The 19,096-nt window shown below is 39.1% G+C and overlaps 1 protein-coding gene across 2 annotated transcripts in view; it reads right to left on the bottom strand.

Annotated features, from left to right (window-relative positions):
- Positions 1-690: 690 nt before the first annotated feature.
- Positions 691-19,096, bottom strand: part of cplx1 (complexin 1) — a 64,823-nt gene continuing 46,417 nt past the window's right edge. For both annotated transcript variants that reach the window (XM_084953737.1, XM_084953744.1), the window contains exons 3-4: positions 10,423-10,598; positions 691-4,398 (exon numbers count right to left, since the gene is read on the bottom strand). In XM_084953737.1, coding sequence (XP_084809863.1) covers positions 4,204-4,398; positions 10,423-10,598 — 371 coding nt within the window. In that variant the 3' untranslated portion in view covers positions 691-4,203. The remainder of the gene's footprint in view (positions 4,399-10,422; positions 10,599-19,096) is intronic.

Here is a 19,096-nt window from a genome sequence, read left to right as displayed (position 1 = left end):
AACTCAGAAATGTCAAAACACATTAATTGAATAATTTGGTTTTACTTTCTGCCTGCTTTCTGTTCCCAAATTAAAACCAGCGCAAAAGTCGGGCGCCATCCCTAATCCCTCCTCGGCATTCCTTTATTATCTTTTCAGTAGATTTGTTTGATGTTAAAGGTCTGCCGTTACCCGTAAACCCATTATCACAGACGCACTTATGGCAACCAGTTTGCTATGAGAGAGATTCCATTTGCATCTCTTTGATGTCTATGTACTCACTGTGACACGATCACAAGTCAGGTCTGCCTCCAATCACGATTTGAACGACAAACTGCATTCTGTTTACAGCCCTTTTCGCTTTTATTGAATAGATGTTGAAATTCCTTCTGAGAAAAAAAAAAAGTAAAAAATGCACAACAGTCATGTTGAGATGAAAAACAGGTTTGACTGACACAAACAGTAACATGTGAAATACATTAAAGGTCTTTGCACATACTTCCTCAACGAATGCCATGCAATGGGACATGATCCATGACGGCAGGCCACGTCTCAGAGTCACAAAGCGGGGATGATCCCGCCTCCCAGAAACACACTACATGACTCTACCACTTCTTCCATATATTGTTTTCTTTTTTTCTCTTGTACACACAGGTAGCCAAAGACTTGCTGCTGTACTGTTTGAATGCAGAAACACAAGACGATGAAAAATCATATGAAATCACTTTATTCTCAGTGTGCGGTGATTCCATTTTTGCAGGAAAGTTACAGACCGAAATATTAGTCTAAAATGGCATGCAGTGAGGCTAACAGGTGGTGCTTTGAAACACAGAGAGGACACGGAACGATTATATCAACAACCTTGCCTACATCGCACACCATAAGCATGCATACATGTTGGTCAACAAATAGGGAGCTACAGAGAAAGAGAGAGAGAGAGAGGAGGAGGGTGAGAAGATTTTGCAGTACAAAAGAATACACTAAATGAACATGTTTTTTTTTTTTTTTCTCTCAAAATATCAACCACCAGAGGACAGGACCGGCTACAGACAAGAAAGAAAAACATACTGCACCAGACTAAATATCTTCTCAACAAGTACAGAAAAGAGAGAGACAGATGCAAGAAGAGAGAAACGTCAGACAGTTACATTCAAGTCACATCAAAAGATTTTTTTTTTCCTTTTTTGTGCCATGTTTTTCAGGCAGCTTTTTAAATTCTATCAATGGCTGTATGAGCGGCACAAATGACTGACTGGGTGTCTGACACAGTCTACTGGACAACAGGATATTGATTACGCATGACTTGGGCAGTTTGTTTAGGCAGTGATCAAAAAGCCATTTGGAGCGCAATCAACCGACATTTACAAGATGATGATGATGATGATGATGAATGAGTCCATGATGATGTCAGTGGATGAGAAGCAAAGCTTGATCTGATTTCAGAGCACACTCACTCATAGCCTGAAGGAATGCACGCGCTAACAACGTTTGCTAAGGTGTTGTCGTGCTTTGCAGGGGCAGTAATTGTAGCTTTCTAGATTATTATCTGGGCCAAAAAAAGAGATATTTCACTCATAAAGAAAGACCGTAGCTATAGGCTTGCTAATCCGCTAGCAATGAAAATATAAAATTCTTTAGCCGAGAACCCAATGAGACTCTAAGTGAAGGCTAAATATGTTTAACGTCTATGAAAAACATTACTAGAATACCTGAGAATTTTAAAATAAATCAGATATGCAGGAACTAAATGGGAATGACACCCCTTGACTAGGTCTAATACTACCAGCACTATTCTTTGGTTTGACTGAATAACTGCTGTGATGATGGATTTGAGTGCATGAAACATCTACTGGCTTCTAGCTAGCTGCTAACACGCTGTAGGAACAGAGGCTGGCAAAGGCAGTTTACAGGTACAATAAAATCACAGGAAGTTCAATAAATGTGCTCTACAGATGATCTTACCACACTGTGCCATTTGATTTTGTTTTAACATATTCAGGGTATATATGTATATATTCACCATGATTACAGAGCTCACAAAACACAGAGAGAAGCTAAATTTCCCTTTCTCTACGCCACAGAAATACACAAGATCAGAATTAGTGTCATTTCATGGTTAGCTAGCTTAATAAAAACAGTCATAATGTGGCGAAACAGCTGGTTTTGAAAACCCTAATTTAACACCAACCTATGGCTACTGTGCACAAGTATTTTCCAACAAAATTTAACCGATCACTGCAAAAAGCACATTTATGATTTCCCCTAGACTTCATGCGGGACTTTTCCTAAATGGCAGCTAATATAACCTCTCCGCAGCAACAGTTTAGTGCCATTAATCAGATTCAGTCTAGATAAATTTTGCGGTTACAGCATCAAATTTAAGTTATTCATTGTGATGTACTTGTAGGCTGAAAAGGCATTTACTGAGGTGTAGTGTAAATCTAAGTTTGCGTGTTACCAGCTCGAGTCTGGTGGAATGTCTGAAATATCTGGAATGTTTAACAAGACACTGGGAATGATGGAGAAATTTAAAGAAAAGGCATCAGGAGGATATATTTATTCCGTCCTCATTTGTTTTTAAATTTGTGCTATTACAGTTACCTGCAAGGCAGAGTAAACTGTAAACTATAAACAGCAGGTAAATGTTATTTTTTCAAGATGCCAAGGATGACTTTGATTTGTTAATGTCTGCTTGTAAAAACCTGCAGTTTGTAACTCTGAACACAAACCCTGGATGCCGTATGTCACGTGGATGAACACTTCTCACAACATTAAACGAATCATCCCACTTTCTCTCTTCCTTGTTTTAAGTAAATACCTCTGACCAATGAAGGCTTAAGTCTCGCTACAGTAAGTAGCCACCCTCGCGTCTTTAACATCGACTAACATTAGGGATTAACTTCAAACACACAACAATGAAGATTGTCTGTTATTGCTGATTTGGGACTCGACTCCCATCAGTTAAACCAACGGACACGAGACAACTTCATTTTGAACAATATATTGCACTATTGTCACTGTCTGTTCACATATAGTGTATTCACAACATAGTTGTGTTTGGGAAGTGTCTTTTTAAAAAGTAAAATGATGAAAGTGTTAGCACGATTCAAAATTAACAAGCCTGGCCAAACGTTTACATTTCCTATTACAAAAAGCTGAGTGCGCAACACCACAGAAGGAAAAGAACTTTGTTTTTTTTAAGCCTCAAACATGTATAGCCAGTGACTTTATAGAATTTAAGGATTTCATCTTACTCTTTTTAAGACAAACTTTATGGAGAACATTTATAATTTCTCTCCATGGAAGAACATTTTAGACACAAAGTCAATTATCGCTTACTGTACACGGTGGTGGATGAGACGTTAACTAAATAAAAATGGAAAACCAGTTATTGCCTCAAATTTTCAGTGTATTTTGCTTCATCATAACAAAGGAAATGGTATCCATATATGTACTTCACAACTTTACTGCATGCATAAAAAAGTAAACAAAACAAAGCAAAAAAAAAAGTTTCATTTCAACTGAATTCCTTCACTTTTGAGTTTACAGTTGTATTGGCTTTGCCAGTGTTCGTACTACACGTTTACATTAAAACAGTGAGAACATATGGGACAGTTTGTGGGACTGATCCTAACCAAGGAGAACCAATAAAAATGCAAGTATATATACACTGTATGTATCAAATATTAGCAAGAACATAACAGGACGATTCAATTAAATTTGATATGATTTGGATCATTTCTTACAAGTTAAAAATATGGCTTATACTCTTAGTTATCTTGTTATATGTCATATTTCACTGATATATAGTACTCTTTTTATATAACCGAGGCTATTTACAAACAAAAAGGGTGGATGATGGGTGATATCTGGTCGTATTCTAAGTGCTGGGCATTTTGAAAACATGGCATCAGTTTGCCTTAAGTAAAGACATTCGATCTGTGTAGGTGTTGCATACTTTTTAAAACACGATAATAATCACAGGTTATCAAGAAAGATCTCTGTCAGAGATATTAAAAAGTATGAATCACTGTGAGATCAGAAAGTTTAACTTAAGGGCAAAATCACAGCATGTTGTGTAATTCCAGGACACTTAGAAGTTGAGTTGACTGGGTGGGAGGGAGGTGAAGAAAGGTGTGGCTGCAGCTGGAGGTGGGGCAGGGTGGTACAGCATTGATTAGATGGACATTGTAAGAAGTTAACCATTTTTCTGCCAGAACGCTGTTACTTTTTATTGAACATATCCATGAGTGGTGCAGGGATGAATTTCATGACCGTATCCACGATGCTCTCTTCTTCCTCCTCATCGCCGCAGCCAGCAGGAACTGCTTTTTTCGGGCGGGTGAGGCTGCCCTCGGAGGCCTGCTCCATAGCAGCTGCTGCCTCGGCTTCCTTCTCCTCCTTCTTCTTGATGCCATACTGCACGGTAAAAGGGAAAACAGGTAAAAACAAAAAATAGTTAGAAAATGAACACCCTGTAGAGGTTGCAATCAAGACAGAAGCCTGCAGGATGTTACCATAAAACCACCAAATCTGTACAGGTAGGCTAGATGGATGAGTTGACAAAAAATTGAATTTTAGCATAATTCCTTTAAGTTCATGTAGTCAGTTTTGTTACAATGATGAAAATGGTTCTTTCAGTTGAATAAAGTCTATCCTTCAAGCTTGGATCCTCTACCAGAGGCCTGGGAGCTTGAGAGTCTTGCGCAGTATCTTAGCTGTTCCTAGGACTGCGCTCTTCTGGACAGAGATCTCCCGATATTGTTCCCGGGATGTGCTGGAGCCACTCGCCTAACTTGGGAGCCACTGCACCTAGTGCTCCGATTACCACTGGGTCCACTGTTACCTTCACCCTCCACATCTTCTCCAGCTGTTCTCTGAGCCCTTGGATTTTCTCGAGTTTCTCGTGTTCCTTCTTCCTGATGTTGCTGTCATTTGGAACCGTTACATCTATCGCTACGGCCGTCTTTTTCTGTTTGTCTACCACCATTTTGTCTGTCTGTATTTGGAAGTCCTACAGATTCCTTGCTCGGTCATTCTCCACCACCATTAGGGGCGTCTCCCATTTTGACCTCGGGACTTCCAGGCCATACTTGGCACAGATGTTTCTGTATGCTATACCGGCCACTTGGTTACGGCGTTCCACGTATGCCCTGCCAGCTAGCATCTTGCACCCTGCTGTTATGTGCTGGATTGTCTCAGGGGCATCTTTACACAGCCTGCACCTGGGCTATGCTTCATGCATGAAACAACACCCCATTCTCATTCACATACTTCCACTATGTGTCAAACCCGCTTGAGTCTCACAAGATACACAAAGTGTCCTTTGTTGTTGAGTTGTGTTGCCTAAACATAACAAAGCAATGACCAAAATTTCTAAACAGAACAGTGTCCTGACTGACAAACTTAAGCCTTTCCCTACCACAACCCCCTCAAACTCCTATTTACCTAATTTGTGCTGTTCTTTGTTACCAGATGAAGGAGCTCTAAAATCACTCAGCATCTGATATTAGTATGGAGGGTTCAAAAGACACCTTGTATCTATCGCTGCTATGACAGCAAGATCTGACAGCAAAGCTGTATCTGATGACAAGGGATTAGAATATGCAGTTTTATTAAATTTGTATTAAATATTCACCAACCAACCTGCATAGTTAAGGCCAAAATTCTTCACCAATTATGATCAACTAATTTTGTCAAGAACTTAGGGATAGAAATATGAATGAGTAATAAATTTCATTGTTACATTTCATTAAGCAGTATATTTGCCTCTTTTTAAACTCAACCCTTTATAAAGTCTATTCCTTCTGTCAATTAGTGTCTGTCCAAAAATGTATTTATTATATTTGTAGACACAGGGCCTTAAGCTAGTTAATTGTTTTTTTGTTTGTTTTGTTTTTTGCTTTAATGCTGGTCACGAGGCTTGCAGAGAAAACTAGGATTCACTTTAAAATATAAGTTTCTTTTAAATATAGGAACATAAAGACATGAATATTTCAAGCAATTCCAGGAGGTGGTGACTGGTTAATTGGAAAGCAATAAGTATTCTTATAAAGTAACAGATTTCTTTATTTGCATGGTTTAGCTTGAGGCTACACGCAAATTAGGCTAAACACGATGTATACAGCAACCTTTAGGTCCTGTTGCAACTGATTTCTGCAATTAGATGCAGAAAGAAGTTCAGGTTCTTGTTTTATTTTTGGTTATGTTTTTGTGGGTGTATATGGAGACTTGAACTGCTGCTAGCTCTAATTTAACCTTCCTGGATATTTTATATAGCAATTACAGAGGCAGAGGCACTTGGCAGGTGTCCTGGACAAGGTTTGCTTTTAAAAAGCCCATTTTTAAGACTACTACTAAATCAAGAGTATGTTTGGAGAACAACAAGCTTGTTAAAACATTAAAGACATCAGCTGGGAAATGCATTCCACTAGTAAGTCCACTGACACAGCCATACTGTAATGTCTGTGAACAACTGCATGGAAGATAGTATGGAAGTGATTTTGTATTTTATGAGTGATATGCCCATAACTAACCAAACAAGTCCAGACAGGCTGAAATAATTCATCGTTATTTCAACACGTTAGTTCAAGCACCACAATTGAACCTGAAGCTTTTATGAATTCAGAATAGATGGATAGATTGAATTTGTTGCCATACGGAAACTAGGATCCTGACCTCAATTTCTGCATTAAACCTGAGGATCTGTGTCCAGTTTGGTGTATTTTGTGCATTTGTGGTCATAGATTGAGAAAAATCAATACAGGAGGACTGCAAGGAAAAGGTTGCAGTGCACGGGGAGGTCAGCGGGCCGAGTGATAGTTGATCTTGAGGCAGGGAAGGGGAAAATGAGCTGCACTCCTCCATGACCTCTTGACTGCTTTGCCAGGCACACACTAATGTGATTCTGTGGCAATAAATATCTTAAAGGAGGAGTCGCAGTGTCCATTTCCACTGCAGAGAGGAACACAGGGCATATGTGGGTATGTCTGTGGAGTGAAGCTGTACGACTGTTTGAGGGAACAACAGCTGAAAAAAACTGTTGCTTTAAATATTTTTTGTTTTTTGCCTTCATGACTAAACCACTCTTTTGTCAAGATCTTATGTTTTTTTCTCTTTGAGGTTTGAGCCTCAAAGACTTGATTACAGTTTAAAAAATGAAAAGACAATCTTGGAAATAAATATGTATCAAAGAGCTGAATCAACAGAGTTGGACACACTGACAAAGCACTTGTTATTTCTGGTTTCTCATTATTTTACTTGAAGCAGTTATTCTGGAGCCAGTCATGGCAGAGATTATATCTAACATGATCTGGTCTCTATCCTCAGAATGTCTTTGTCTAAAAATACTGGCTACCTACAAGATGTTCCAGGACTTTATTACATTTTGACAATTTTAGGCCTAAATCAGGTATCATAAGGAAAGAGTGGGAGTCGACCCTGGACAGGCCAACAGTCTATCACAGCACTAACACAGCGACAGACTATAAGTCACATTTATGGCTGATTTGGATTAGCCAACAATGATTTTAGACATTATTTTTCAATTATACCGCATACTAAATTGTGTTTTATTACAATATATTATTTTAGGCTAGACTGGCTCAGATCAGGCCAACAGAAGAATCCTTCAGAACTGTTGAATTGTAGGTTTTCATTTCCTCCTCAGTTCAGTTAAATCCACTGATTTTCAGAAACAGCATCAAATACTGATGTTTTGTCACATCTCAGCCTTAACCATCAAATGGTGAGGAACGACATCAATGCTAAAGGACAATGTTTGTGTATCTTTAGGTGGGTCAAACTCACAGCTCATCAGGTGTATTTGCTTGTAAACAATCCCTTGCATACATACACTGGGTAATATGCAATGTTAATGTTAAGTTAACATCATTTCCAAAACCTAACCAAATGCTTTAGGTGTCTTAAACTAAGAGGTGTCTTAAAAACAAAAAGAAAAAAGAAAACCCAAGTGAAAATAAAGCAAAACAAAAACATGAAACTTCCATATAGGACACAAACTGCAGTCCCTAGCAAACGTTTGACTCACTCAGCCCCTCCAGGCTGCAAACGGACTGTCAGAGGTTGAGTGGTTGGTGGATGTTGTTGCCATTTTAAAGAATGATGTAATCTCTCAGCACTGATGCTTTCCTGTGTCCTCAGTAGTACATATGAGCATAGATATCTCTTACGGTGTCGACTGCTTTACTGACAACATTTTATATACCAGTAATAATTCATAAACTGTCACAAATCTTTCAATACCAAAAATATATTAACACTCCAGCTGCTGCAGTTGGAAAATGTGGGAATCCTCATATACATATCTTCAACAATGACTATTTTAAAGATGTGACTATGAAGAAAAGTTTAACTTCAGCAAGATCGAGAAACTATATATTTTTTGACTGGCTGGAGGGGTGTATCTTACTTCAGTACCTAAGAAATATTTCTTCTGAATTTCCGACAGAAATAAAACAAACATTGGTGTAATTGGTTGATGTAGCTCTCTTCTATAACTCCCTCTGTTTCCACTCGGTCTCTCTTTCTTTTTTAGACTTGTTCCACAGTAACAAAGACTTGCATCAGTTGAAACGAACAGCCATGCTTAGTCAGCCCCTCTCACCTTGCTATAATCAAACGCTTCCCAAAGATATGCTGTCATATTGCTCTTTTTTGAGAGAGCGAGAAGGAAAAGTGCTGGGGCTCAGCAGAGTTTAGAGTTGATCCCCAAACTCCAAACATAGTTTTATAAGAGCTACACAAGAGCTAGAAAAGTTTCAGTCTCTCTCAGGGCATTCAAGTCAAATATCTAATGCATTATTAGCAGTGTCAAGGGTAACCCTTCCCGGCAAGCTGCAGACACTTTGATCATCATATCTTATTACAGCTTAATCAAATATTAATTTAGACATTATCAAAGCCAGAATTATCTTGGTGACATAAAAAGGGCCACTAAGTCACGAATTTCCATTGAACTTTGAAAATGAACTCCAGAAGGGAATATGTTTAAGGACCTATATCCAGTAATTTAAAAAAAATTAAGAGTGCAGAGTTTTAAATCAAAACAGAAGGACTAATATATAGTCCAGTTTTTTAAACCTCCATTCTCCATTAGCTAATTCATTTGAAAGTGCAATTTGCAGTATAAAGCTTGATTTATAGTACTTGTTGAATCCTTATGGAGCCATGCCAGAGAGGCTGATGCTGTTGATTATATTTGTGCAATGGTCTCGCTGCACTGCTTTGTGACCATGAGTGAAGCTGAGCTGTTTATGACGGGCCTGAAGCTAATCGGTCTCGAACAACAGTCACCAAAATGCAAGAGATGGTTTTTTTTAGAGCCGATTGAATTTGTTGCAGCCAGTGTATAAAAGATGGATGTAACCACCATGACTTCACCCTCTGGTTCTGACCCTGCAGTTTGAAGCCTCAGTATGTTTATCACTATGTTTTTTTCTTTGTTTTGTTTTTTGAGTCAGATGTTGCAGTTTTTGGATCAGAAAGGGTAACTGTTGAGTTATTAGCCAATATCACCTAGACTGGTTTGCAGCCTGGATTCATGGCCCTGTGTGGGCTGAACACAGACACATATATCACTGACGACTTTAGTTAACAAACTAGTAAAACCAAAACTGAAGCACAAACTTCTGGACAGTCTGTACCTCATCACAAAAACAAATATTTCTCAAATAATTTCATTACAAAAGCTCAAGCAGCATAAAATGAGCAGAAAGGTCCAGATCAGTGACTCCAACTGTCATCAAACACATGCAAAAAGTGCAAGTTTTTAAGGAAGCCTGAGGGAATGCAGTTTTTGGGATGTTGAGTTTGCTGCTTGGTTTATAGACATGTTAGCAGAACTATACGAGAAGCAAAAGCAGCATCTCTCTACGACTAAAGCCAATCCCACTTTGTTTTACAGAAGTTATATTTGTTTTTTTACACTGTTTCTATTCTCTCCTTGTCCAATTTAGGGTCAGTCGGAGGCTGGAGCCTATTCTGTCTAGGGCAAGAGGCGGGTATGCCCTCGACAGGCCAGTCTGTCACAGGGCTAATACAGACAAACGGGCAAGCGTTCACACTCACATTCACAGCTAACGTCAATTTAGAATCACCAGTTAACCTAACCCTACTACTTGCATGTGTTTGGACTGGGAGAGAAAGCTGGGGAGTACCCGGAGAAATGACACAATCTCCTCACAGAAAGGCCCCGGACAGGTGGCGGAGCCGAACTCACGACCTCACGACCTTCTTGCTGTGAGGCTGTAACCATGCTGCCCAAGTTTACATTGCATATTTCTACTAAACAGACCTGTTTGTAAGCATGTATAACAGCTGAACAGCAGTTTGTTTAGTCTGTGGACTGGATAACAGTTTAAGAACAATGAGAGCTCTTCGACCATGATTAACTCGTGAGGCTCTATTAGTATTGAAGTTTACCTTATCCCTGATGCCCTGTCGGATGTTTTCTCTCTCTGCCTCCATTCTTGCATATTTGGCCTTCCTCTCCTCTTCCTGTTGCCTCAGCGCTTCTTGCCTTTCCTCTTCTTTTTTCTGAGCATCAGGATCCTTCTCCTCCTCTCCACCAAGCATCTTGCCCATGTCTTTGGTGGCCCCTGTTGTTGGTAATAGACAGAAAAAAATTGTGGAATAAAAGAAATTCAATCATTTCTTTTATGGAGTGACACTGGCAGTTCATAGTGATTGCACATAATAGATCACAGCTATTGGGCTGGTTTTCAACATTTGATGTGCCCAGCAGTACATCTGAAATCTGGATAATTCAATAGATACGGCTTTGTATTTAAATCCTCTCTCAGGCCAGTGAAAGAGCAGCACTCGACTGAACCGAAGACAAAAGGGTCTGACAATAGAGAGAACAAGAGGTGAGCAGCACGAAGAGAGCTGAGATAAAAGACACTGTAATAAATTATTAGCAATTCTCTTGATTGCCTTTGTGCTGCTCATTTTGGCCCTTTACTATCTCCAAGAGGAATTTAGATACAAGCGCCCACTTGGACCATGGGTTAAGACCAGAGAACAAAGGGCATGGGGAGCTGTTGAAGGGACAATAACAATCAGACACAGGGGCTCATTCTGCTACTGACGTCTGAACTTATTAAATATGTAAAAACTGAGGATGGAGAATGTGGTAAAAAGATCATATCTTCTGTGCTTCACAGCTGGCTGCTGAAGGTTTAACCAATGTGTGTCTTATCTGTTCAATTTAAATGCTGCTTATCTTGGAAATTAAACATTCTATCACTGATCTGTATCTTAAATGTGAATGTTTGTCAGCGATGTTTACGTGGCATTAATGAAACACCTGATCCTGAATTTCGGGAAGTGTAAAAAAGAATAGAGAGAGAGAGATGCCAGAAAGTCTTTTTAATGAGGTGCTCTCTTGATGAAGGCTGGATTATCGAAAGTCCTGCTGGTGCTAGCAAAGCTGCAGCAGGCACTGACATACTGCTCTATCTGGACCACTTCTTTTGTGTATGTGTGTGTTAATGGATTATCTGGTGTGTGTGCTGCAGGCGTCAATTGACATTCCTCATACGTCACTATATGGCCAGTGTGTTTATTTCCACCCCAGCGCTTCTTGGAATCATTCTGTAATTTACATCAAGCTTCAGCCAAGGAACACGCCTGCCTTTGTAGAAATACACGGGATGTAAGGGTCTGAACATTAATCACACACGGCAACCGTGAACTTTTTATAGGAAGAAAGAATATTAAAACATTGGCTTTGGAAAAAAAATGCATTAAACATGCCGGCTCCACACTGTCAAAGCTGTCAGAGCTCAAAGTAAGCCAGATACTGCGCTGGAAATTAATCAAATAAAAATATCTTCCACACAGATCTTTGCCCCTGAGAGGAAATATTTTGTTTGTTTTCCATTTTATTGTGTTTTAAAAGGTATGAGTACTGGCCTAAGATACAAATCCATCCAGGAAAACATAACACTCACAGGTATTGATGCTTTATGCTTGAAATGGTGCCCAGGGTCATTTCAATGCTAAGCAATTCAGCTAACCAGTTCAGGACCCTTTTAGTGTCCTTCAGGATGAGTGTCCCACAGTCTTATTCACACTCAGAGCAACAAGAATGTTGGTTTAAGTGAAAACCCTCCTCTATCATCCTTAAAGTGACAATCACTTGAAAAGCCAAAGATCAAATCAGGAAGTTACCCAGGCTAATCCTGACTGTCAGTCTGCATGTTGAGCTGCTCCTGAGGTGCTTTTGCACACTGGCTTAACATGGAGCCCAGCCTGTATGTGCGGACTCCAGAGGCATTAGCTCTTCTTTCCGGCTCGCTGGCTGGAAGCAAGCCAGCACTCTAACAGTGGTCTGACGAATCTTGAACCCATGACTCTCTGCTCACTTCCAACTTGAAAGAAGGGAATTGATTTTAATGAGAACTGGACCTTTGGACATGGGTAAATTTGAAATACACTCGGTTCTCCCTCTGCCCTTGGCCCAGCGTACTTGCTTTCACTGTTAGGGCTTTTGCTTCCTCCACCGCTCTGGGCTTGACTGTAAAGCTGAGCTTCACTGGTTCTCTGGAGGAAACACTCAAAGACTGAGCCATCTGTTTAGGCGGTGAAATTGATGAGACAGCGATGACCTTAAGGTTCTTGGCTGTAGTTTGAGCTTGCCATTTTGACATACTAGTACAAGCCCCAGTCGTTACTCATAAAGCGCAGGGTGATTGCTAATTAATGTTTCTTCACGGTAACTCTTTAATGTCTCTCACACGTGGCATGCTGTCATATTGAGAATGTAGTGCATCATCATTGATATCTGTGAGATTTTATGATATACGTGTCAAACATCTGCTTGCACAGTGAGCAAACATGAGCCCTTTAAAGGCAGTCTATGTAAAGTCTTATTTTGATAGTTTTATCACTGCTAACCAGGTGGCACGTTGCTTTTGATAGTCCTCAGTGTCATTTAGCTGCCTCTTCAGTAAGTCACCGCAGACAGACTCTCTATGCCATCTTGGGCAACTTGTTCTTGTTCTGCTCTCCAGCCTTGGGGAGCTTGGCATAGTAGCCTTTCTACAAGTGCAGTTTCTGGTGGGAGTATCCCTACAACTTGCAACAAAAGACTGCTGCTGCTAACTGAAATCATGAAATCATAGAAAGAAGAGAATCTCTGGAGATGCCATGACAACAGTGGCCTTCCTAACCTGCAGGTAGGAAAACTAAAGATGGGACGAGGTGGAGGAGGATGGCTGGTTACTTACAAATACAATTGTATTTGTTGTCAGTTTTTATTGTCTCTGCGGGTAGAAAGAAATAGCTGCTAGCTGTCATTATAGTTTAGTCTCTCTGTGAGGCTGTTCATATTTGCTATAGATGCCATAGTTTATTTCCAATTCTTAATATTAGTTAATTGACTTTACAGTGCCTACAATAAGGAGAGAATTTCAAATGAATATTTGACCTCAGTCCAAAGTTGGCCTGTGATTAATCTCATCCCCACACTCAACGTGAGGTAAAAACTAACAAATAATGTTTTAGGAAAAAAGCTGCAAAAGCGTGTTTTTTAAAAGACACATGCTATCAGGATTACAATGCTGTTTTCATCTGCTGTTATGATCCCCTTGCTTTCTGTGCAATCACATGTTTTCCTTGCAGGCACCAAGGAACTCTGGAGTTTAATAATTAAAAACATTCTCTATTCATTTCTAAAGAATTCAGATTTGTTTTAGGTTACTTGTTTGGTATAACACAGAATATGTGTAGCCTAGAGATTATTTCTTTTTGTCTGTGCCTTGCCTCAGGTTGAAGTGCTGAATTAAACTTTGCTTTCCTGTGACTTTGTTGGTAGCTTGAGGAGATTTTCCAAATCTTGTATGAGCAGCAATTGTCACAGAAGCTGAGTAGAGTCTACAAAGAAGATACCCTTAATCACTTAGGGCTAATACAGTCTTCTTTGGCCAAGCTAAACAGAGAAACTTTTAAAACTCAAAGTAGTTATTATACGTTAGAGTCTGCAGACACAAATTAAAATGCAGCACGACAGATACTGTTACCTTGTCTGGGTTTATACTTTATTAGATATATATTCCTACATTCCTGTCATCATGAGCTATTCTCACCATCTCATTTGCACTTCCACTGATACTGAAATGTAAATTTATGCTAGCAAAATTGGATCACACTATGCAGAAAATATATTTCTACCCCAAATTAAAGTCATATACAAAGGAGGTTTTGAAGGGTGTTTGATTTTTGTTTGATTAAATTGTACTCATCAGTATTGTCTCATATAAATAGGTTTATAAATAGAATCATATAAATAGAATCATATTCTTCTTTTCCAGTTAACTGACATATTTCTAATTGTCCAGATGAATTAGCTGTGTTATATTTAGGCATTTTTCAATAGAAAGAAGCTGTAACATCAGACTGATATATCGTCTGTGGCTGATATAACTTTTTCTTCCTGATTTTTTGTCAGTTCCCATGTTGCTGTTATTCTACGCTCGCTTCTCCCAAACCTCTGCATGACTAATCTCAATGCTCAAGCCTAATTAGCTCATCTGATTGTGACAAAGTTGTTGTGTAAAACTATGAGACATTTATTGTTCCCCAAAGCCTTGGTATCATCAAAAGATGCCAGCTATGAAGTCTTGAAGTAGTACAGTGAGAAAGCCCTAGAGGAAGAGCTAAGAGCCTCAGTTATGGTTAGAAAAACACCATATGATGGTTTAGAGTACTCCATTAGAAGACACAATGCACCACAAAATCAGTCTTTTACAGATTTATAAGATCACTTGTTGTTGTTTTTTTTTTTTATGTTAAGACCATGAAAGGTTTTTAGTGGGTTGCTACATTACCTGCCCTTAGAGATTATTTAACCAAGCCAATCAAGCTCATGCACAAGGAGATATGATCTGTAATGTTCAAGATCAAAGACACATCGTCTAAGTCAACCCGGTTAATGTATCCAAAAAACATATTATAAACCTTTCATCATACCCATGGCTCCTTTTTAATGCAAAGAGAAAGAGAGCGGTTCTTCGTGGTATCTTATAATGTCTGTTAAGTAAGAAAACACTGTTGAAATAACTAATATCAAAGCAATCTCAGACTATATGAGGATACCAGATCCAAACTGCAACATGGTCAGCAATCAGCCAGGAAACAATGAACAATAACAATAATAATCTTAAACATGGGATAGAAAAAGCCTCCAAAGTCTCAAGACTATTTGTTGTACTATTTAAAAACAAAAATATCAATATTTTACCTCGGACTGTGAATAAATCCACACATAATATACATTCCACACATATTAAAAAAAGTTGACTTCTTTATCTTAAACTCAGAATGTATTTTCATTCATTCAGAATGATGCACGCTACGGTGCAACGACTTGAAACATGACATGAAACAAGACAATTATGTCTGTCTGCATGCTAACACATACAAAACGTATACTGAGGAAAACCAAACTTTTAATTTCAGTATATAATGAAATTTTTGGACTGATTAAACACTTGAGATTTGAACACGGGGAAAAAAGACCCTAAATCTGACATTGCAATTGAGCCACCAATCTGAACATTTCAATCTGAGCCACAAATATAAAAATGCTGATATTGCTGGAGGAAAATATAACAACAGGACCACTGAGCTCTGTAGCAAAGTTCATGGCAATCCATTCAATACTTGTTGAGACATCTAATTATAAAAAATCTCTTTCAGGGTGCCATGAAAGGCAGAACCAAATTTCAGTGCAATTGACTGACTGGCTGAACTCATTCAATACCTGACAGACAGGTGTTGCCATTTCATGAATTATAACGCTTGAGTGTCTAAAACCATTTTTTTCAGTCACTGCAATACACCAGAAGCACAGTATCAATGCTAACAATCACATCACTTCTATAAATACAATAAGCTGTATTTATGCGTGTCGTCTCATTACAGCTTTTAGGGGCCTTTTTTTTTTTTAGTTCAGCTGAGACATAGGGGCTGATTTTAAAGGAAGAAAAGACTTGGTGAGAATAAGGGCGAAAATTTAAAAGGGGATAAGGAAGAAGTTGGAAAGTTGTGGATGGTTGAGTCTAGGGACGGATTAAACTGTGCAGAGTTACATAAAAGCTGGCATTAGATTTGGAAAAATGTGGAAGCATCAGTGGTACTCTGCATGTGTGCATGGATGAAACCAAAATGTACAGGTCTCCATTGTGCTATTAAAGTAAGATTGAGTGCATGTCCTCCAGGTGCATTTGAGCTCCAAGAGCATTTCCTCTGAGTAAGTGCGTGAGCTACAGTAGCGTGTTTCATCCTGATAGACTCGGTGAGATCACGAGATGTGTCCCCTGTGGAGCACAACACATCTGAAGGACAGAAAGGGAAATGGGAGCAAAGTCAAAAGAAGGGAAAAGGAAAAGAAAAAAAAACAAATAAACATGGTAACGTAAAGTGTGAGCAAGCAAATTAGAGAGGTTGAAATAAAGACTGGCAGTGCAGAAGATTTAGAAGAAAACAGTATATCCGAGATAAGTTAAAGAGCTAAAAAAAACAAACAAAAAAAAAAAACAACAACAACAATTAAAAAGAAATCAAGAGAAGAAAAGAAACTTTTGTGTATTCAGTTAGGAGAAAAGACATAAGCAGAAAGACAGGGCAGTGACTGGTAACAAAGGAAAAGCACAGAGAATGATGACTGAATATAAATGAAGTTAGGTGGGAGAACAAAAGAATAGTGAACATATTCCTAAATAACAAAAGATTTCTCAAAAATGATTTAGTGCACTGTGAGAATGAGATTGCTGCTGCAGAAAAAAGTGATAGCATAAGAGAGGAAAACAGCGGGACCAGCTCAAGGACTCTGTGTTCCTGCTCTCCCATCTGTCACTACTCCTCAGCAGTCCCATAGCTGCCTACTGTCAGGTCCCCCCGTCTTGACTCCAGTGGGTCGGACCATCTTCATCAGCCTCCCACCCCAACCTGGATGGTCCATAATCCCAGTGGGAAAACTACTAAAGACACCATGCATGGCTGCATTCTCTTTCAGTGCCTTCCACAAGTGGGATCCCACATCTTTTAGAAGCTATGACTCGTTCCCTCAAATTGCAAGACAAAATAATATATAAAATATATTTTTAAAACCTCAGAATGGTGTAACGTTACAGAGGAGGAAATTCACAATATTGCTGATAAGAGGTGAAATGTGGTTTTAATTTATGATGGGCAAAAAAAAAGGTGGGGCACATCCTGGAAAGGTCAGCAGCCCATCACAGGGCGAGCACAGAGAGAAACAATCACATCCACGCCAGTTAAGTTAACAAGCATGTCTTGGAAATCTAAATTGAGTTATTTAGATCAATGAATGGGCATGACGAACATCAGAGGAGGTATTATGTACCATGACTCATCAAAAACCAAAGTAAAGTAAGCACAAAGCTTTTACATTTACTGATAGATTAAAAAGGATGCTCCAGTTTTTCCAGATTTTAGATTTAAATAATCTAAAATAACTATGTGACAAAATTGGTGACCATTTTTTAATTGGATTCAATAATTACCTCACATGCATTTTTCCTTGACTGGATTAAAACAGTCATGCTGATGTCAAGGAACCAATGGGGCGTCAGCGTAGGTGTTTATAAAGTGTCAAAATTTCTTGCCAACTTTTTAGAGGTGCCATAGAAGTTGTGGTTGCATCGTGATGCTTTAGATCTGTGGCTGTGTTTCAACTCCTACACAAAGTTTTATCAGTGTCAGACCTTGAAAAGATCTTTTGTTGAAGCAGCACTGAGTCACTTTTCACACTGAGCTGTCTGTTCCCGTCCTAACTATTGACTCGTTCACGGAGACTGGTTTGGTTTTTGGAACACAGCTGTCCTTGGAGAGCTCTAGCTGCACTTAGTGTTGGAGAAAAGGAGAAAGCCCCCGTTCAGTACAGAAGATTACTTCTCTATTGCTATGAGTGACAGGCTGACCAGGGAAAGATTATTTTATAGTGCAACTGCGCCAAGTTAAATCTTCTCTGTCCTTGAGCGAGAGACAGAACCATCTCCTTTTCATTCCTTGTACATTCTTATGGATAAGAGAGTGTCCTTTAAGTGGCCTTATGTATAACACTTTTCTTCTACCAAGGTAATTGAAAGCTTTAACTCACTAAAATGAAAGCATTACGCTACGACAATAATAAGGAAAAACGGATGGCATATTGGTGGATAGAAAACAGATTCAGTGTACAAGTTTGTATAGGGATCCCATTGTTTCTTCATTAACACTTTGCATTATAGCGTATCATTACAACAAGCCAATAAGGATCAGTTTTATTTAAAAGAATAACATAAAAGACACCATGTAGCCTTCATGGGGGACATGGCTAGCAGAAATAAAAATACTATGTAAATGAGGCATAAAAGAAACACCGAGCATTCTGACTTCCGAGTTATCACATCTATGAAACCATAAAGCTCCAGATTTTTTTGAGTGTACACAGTAGTCCAATACAGATGCTATGACACTGAGAGAAAAGACTGGTGTAATACCAACCTAATGCCTAATTATGGTAACCAAGGAAAAGCCATGCAATGTGTTTGTCATTAAGCATGCGTTTAAAGCCATTAAAGCCATTATTCTCTGTAAATGTAACCAAAGTGCCAGAAAAGTTAAACTCAAAACCAAAGTAACATGAAGCCAACCCCGCCCCATTGTGTTAAATAATTTTTGGAAGAGTGAAACAATGCGATGACGTGTTGGGAATTGAGTCTGTCCTTGCTGTCATAGGTTAAAAGGCAGTATGACAAAGGTAAGCTCAGCAGTCTTTTGCAGGCCCAGTACTGACAGACAGAAAAACATTCACAGCTGTGACCAATTTATAGTCAGGACACCTCCACAGCCACAGGGAGAACATGCAAACTCACACACACGGATGCTAAAGTAAAATTTGGATTACTTTTTGATCTGAACAGGAAACATTAGATCGTCTCCTTCCCTGTCAGCCACACACAGCCAAGCAGTTCCAGTGATGTTAAAGTGACACTAGAGAGTGTTGTTTTTAACTTCCTGTGGTATTTTTAGTGATTGCTTGAGAGGATCGGGAGTATGACAGCCCTCTAAAGTGGAGTGCTACTGG

Source organism: Perissodus microlepis, chromosome 2 (assembly GCF_051167445.1).
Source record: "Perissodus microlepis isolate ML-2025 ecotype Zambia chromosome 2, ASM5116744v1, whole genome shotgun sequence".
Taxonomy (NCBI): domain Eukaryota; kingdom Metazoa; phylum Chordata; class Actinopteri; order Cichliformes; family Cichlidae; genus Perissodus; species Perissodus microlepis.
The sequence above is the reverse complement of the archived record's forward strand: the minus strand, read 5'-3'. Positions and strand labels throughout refer to the sequence as shown.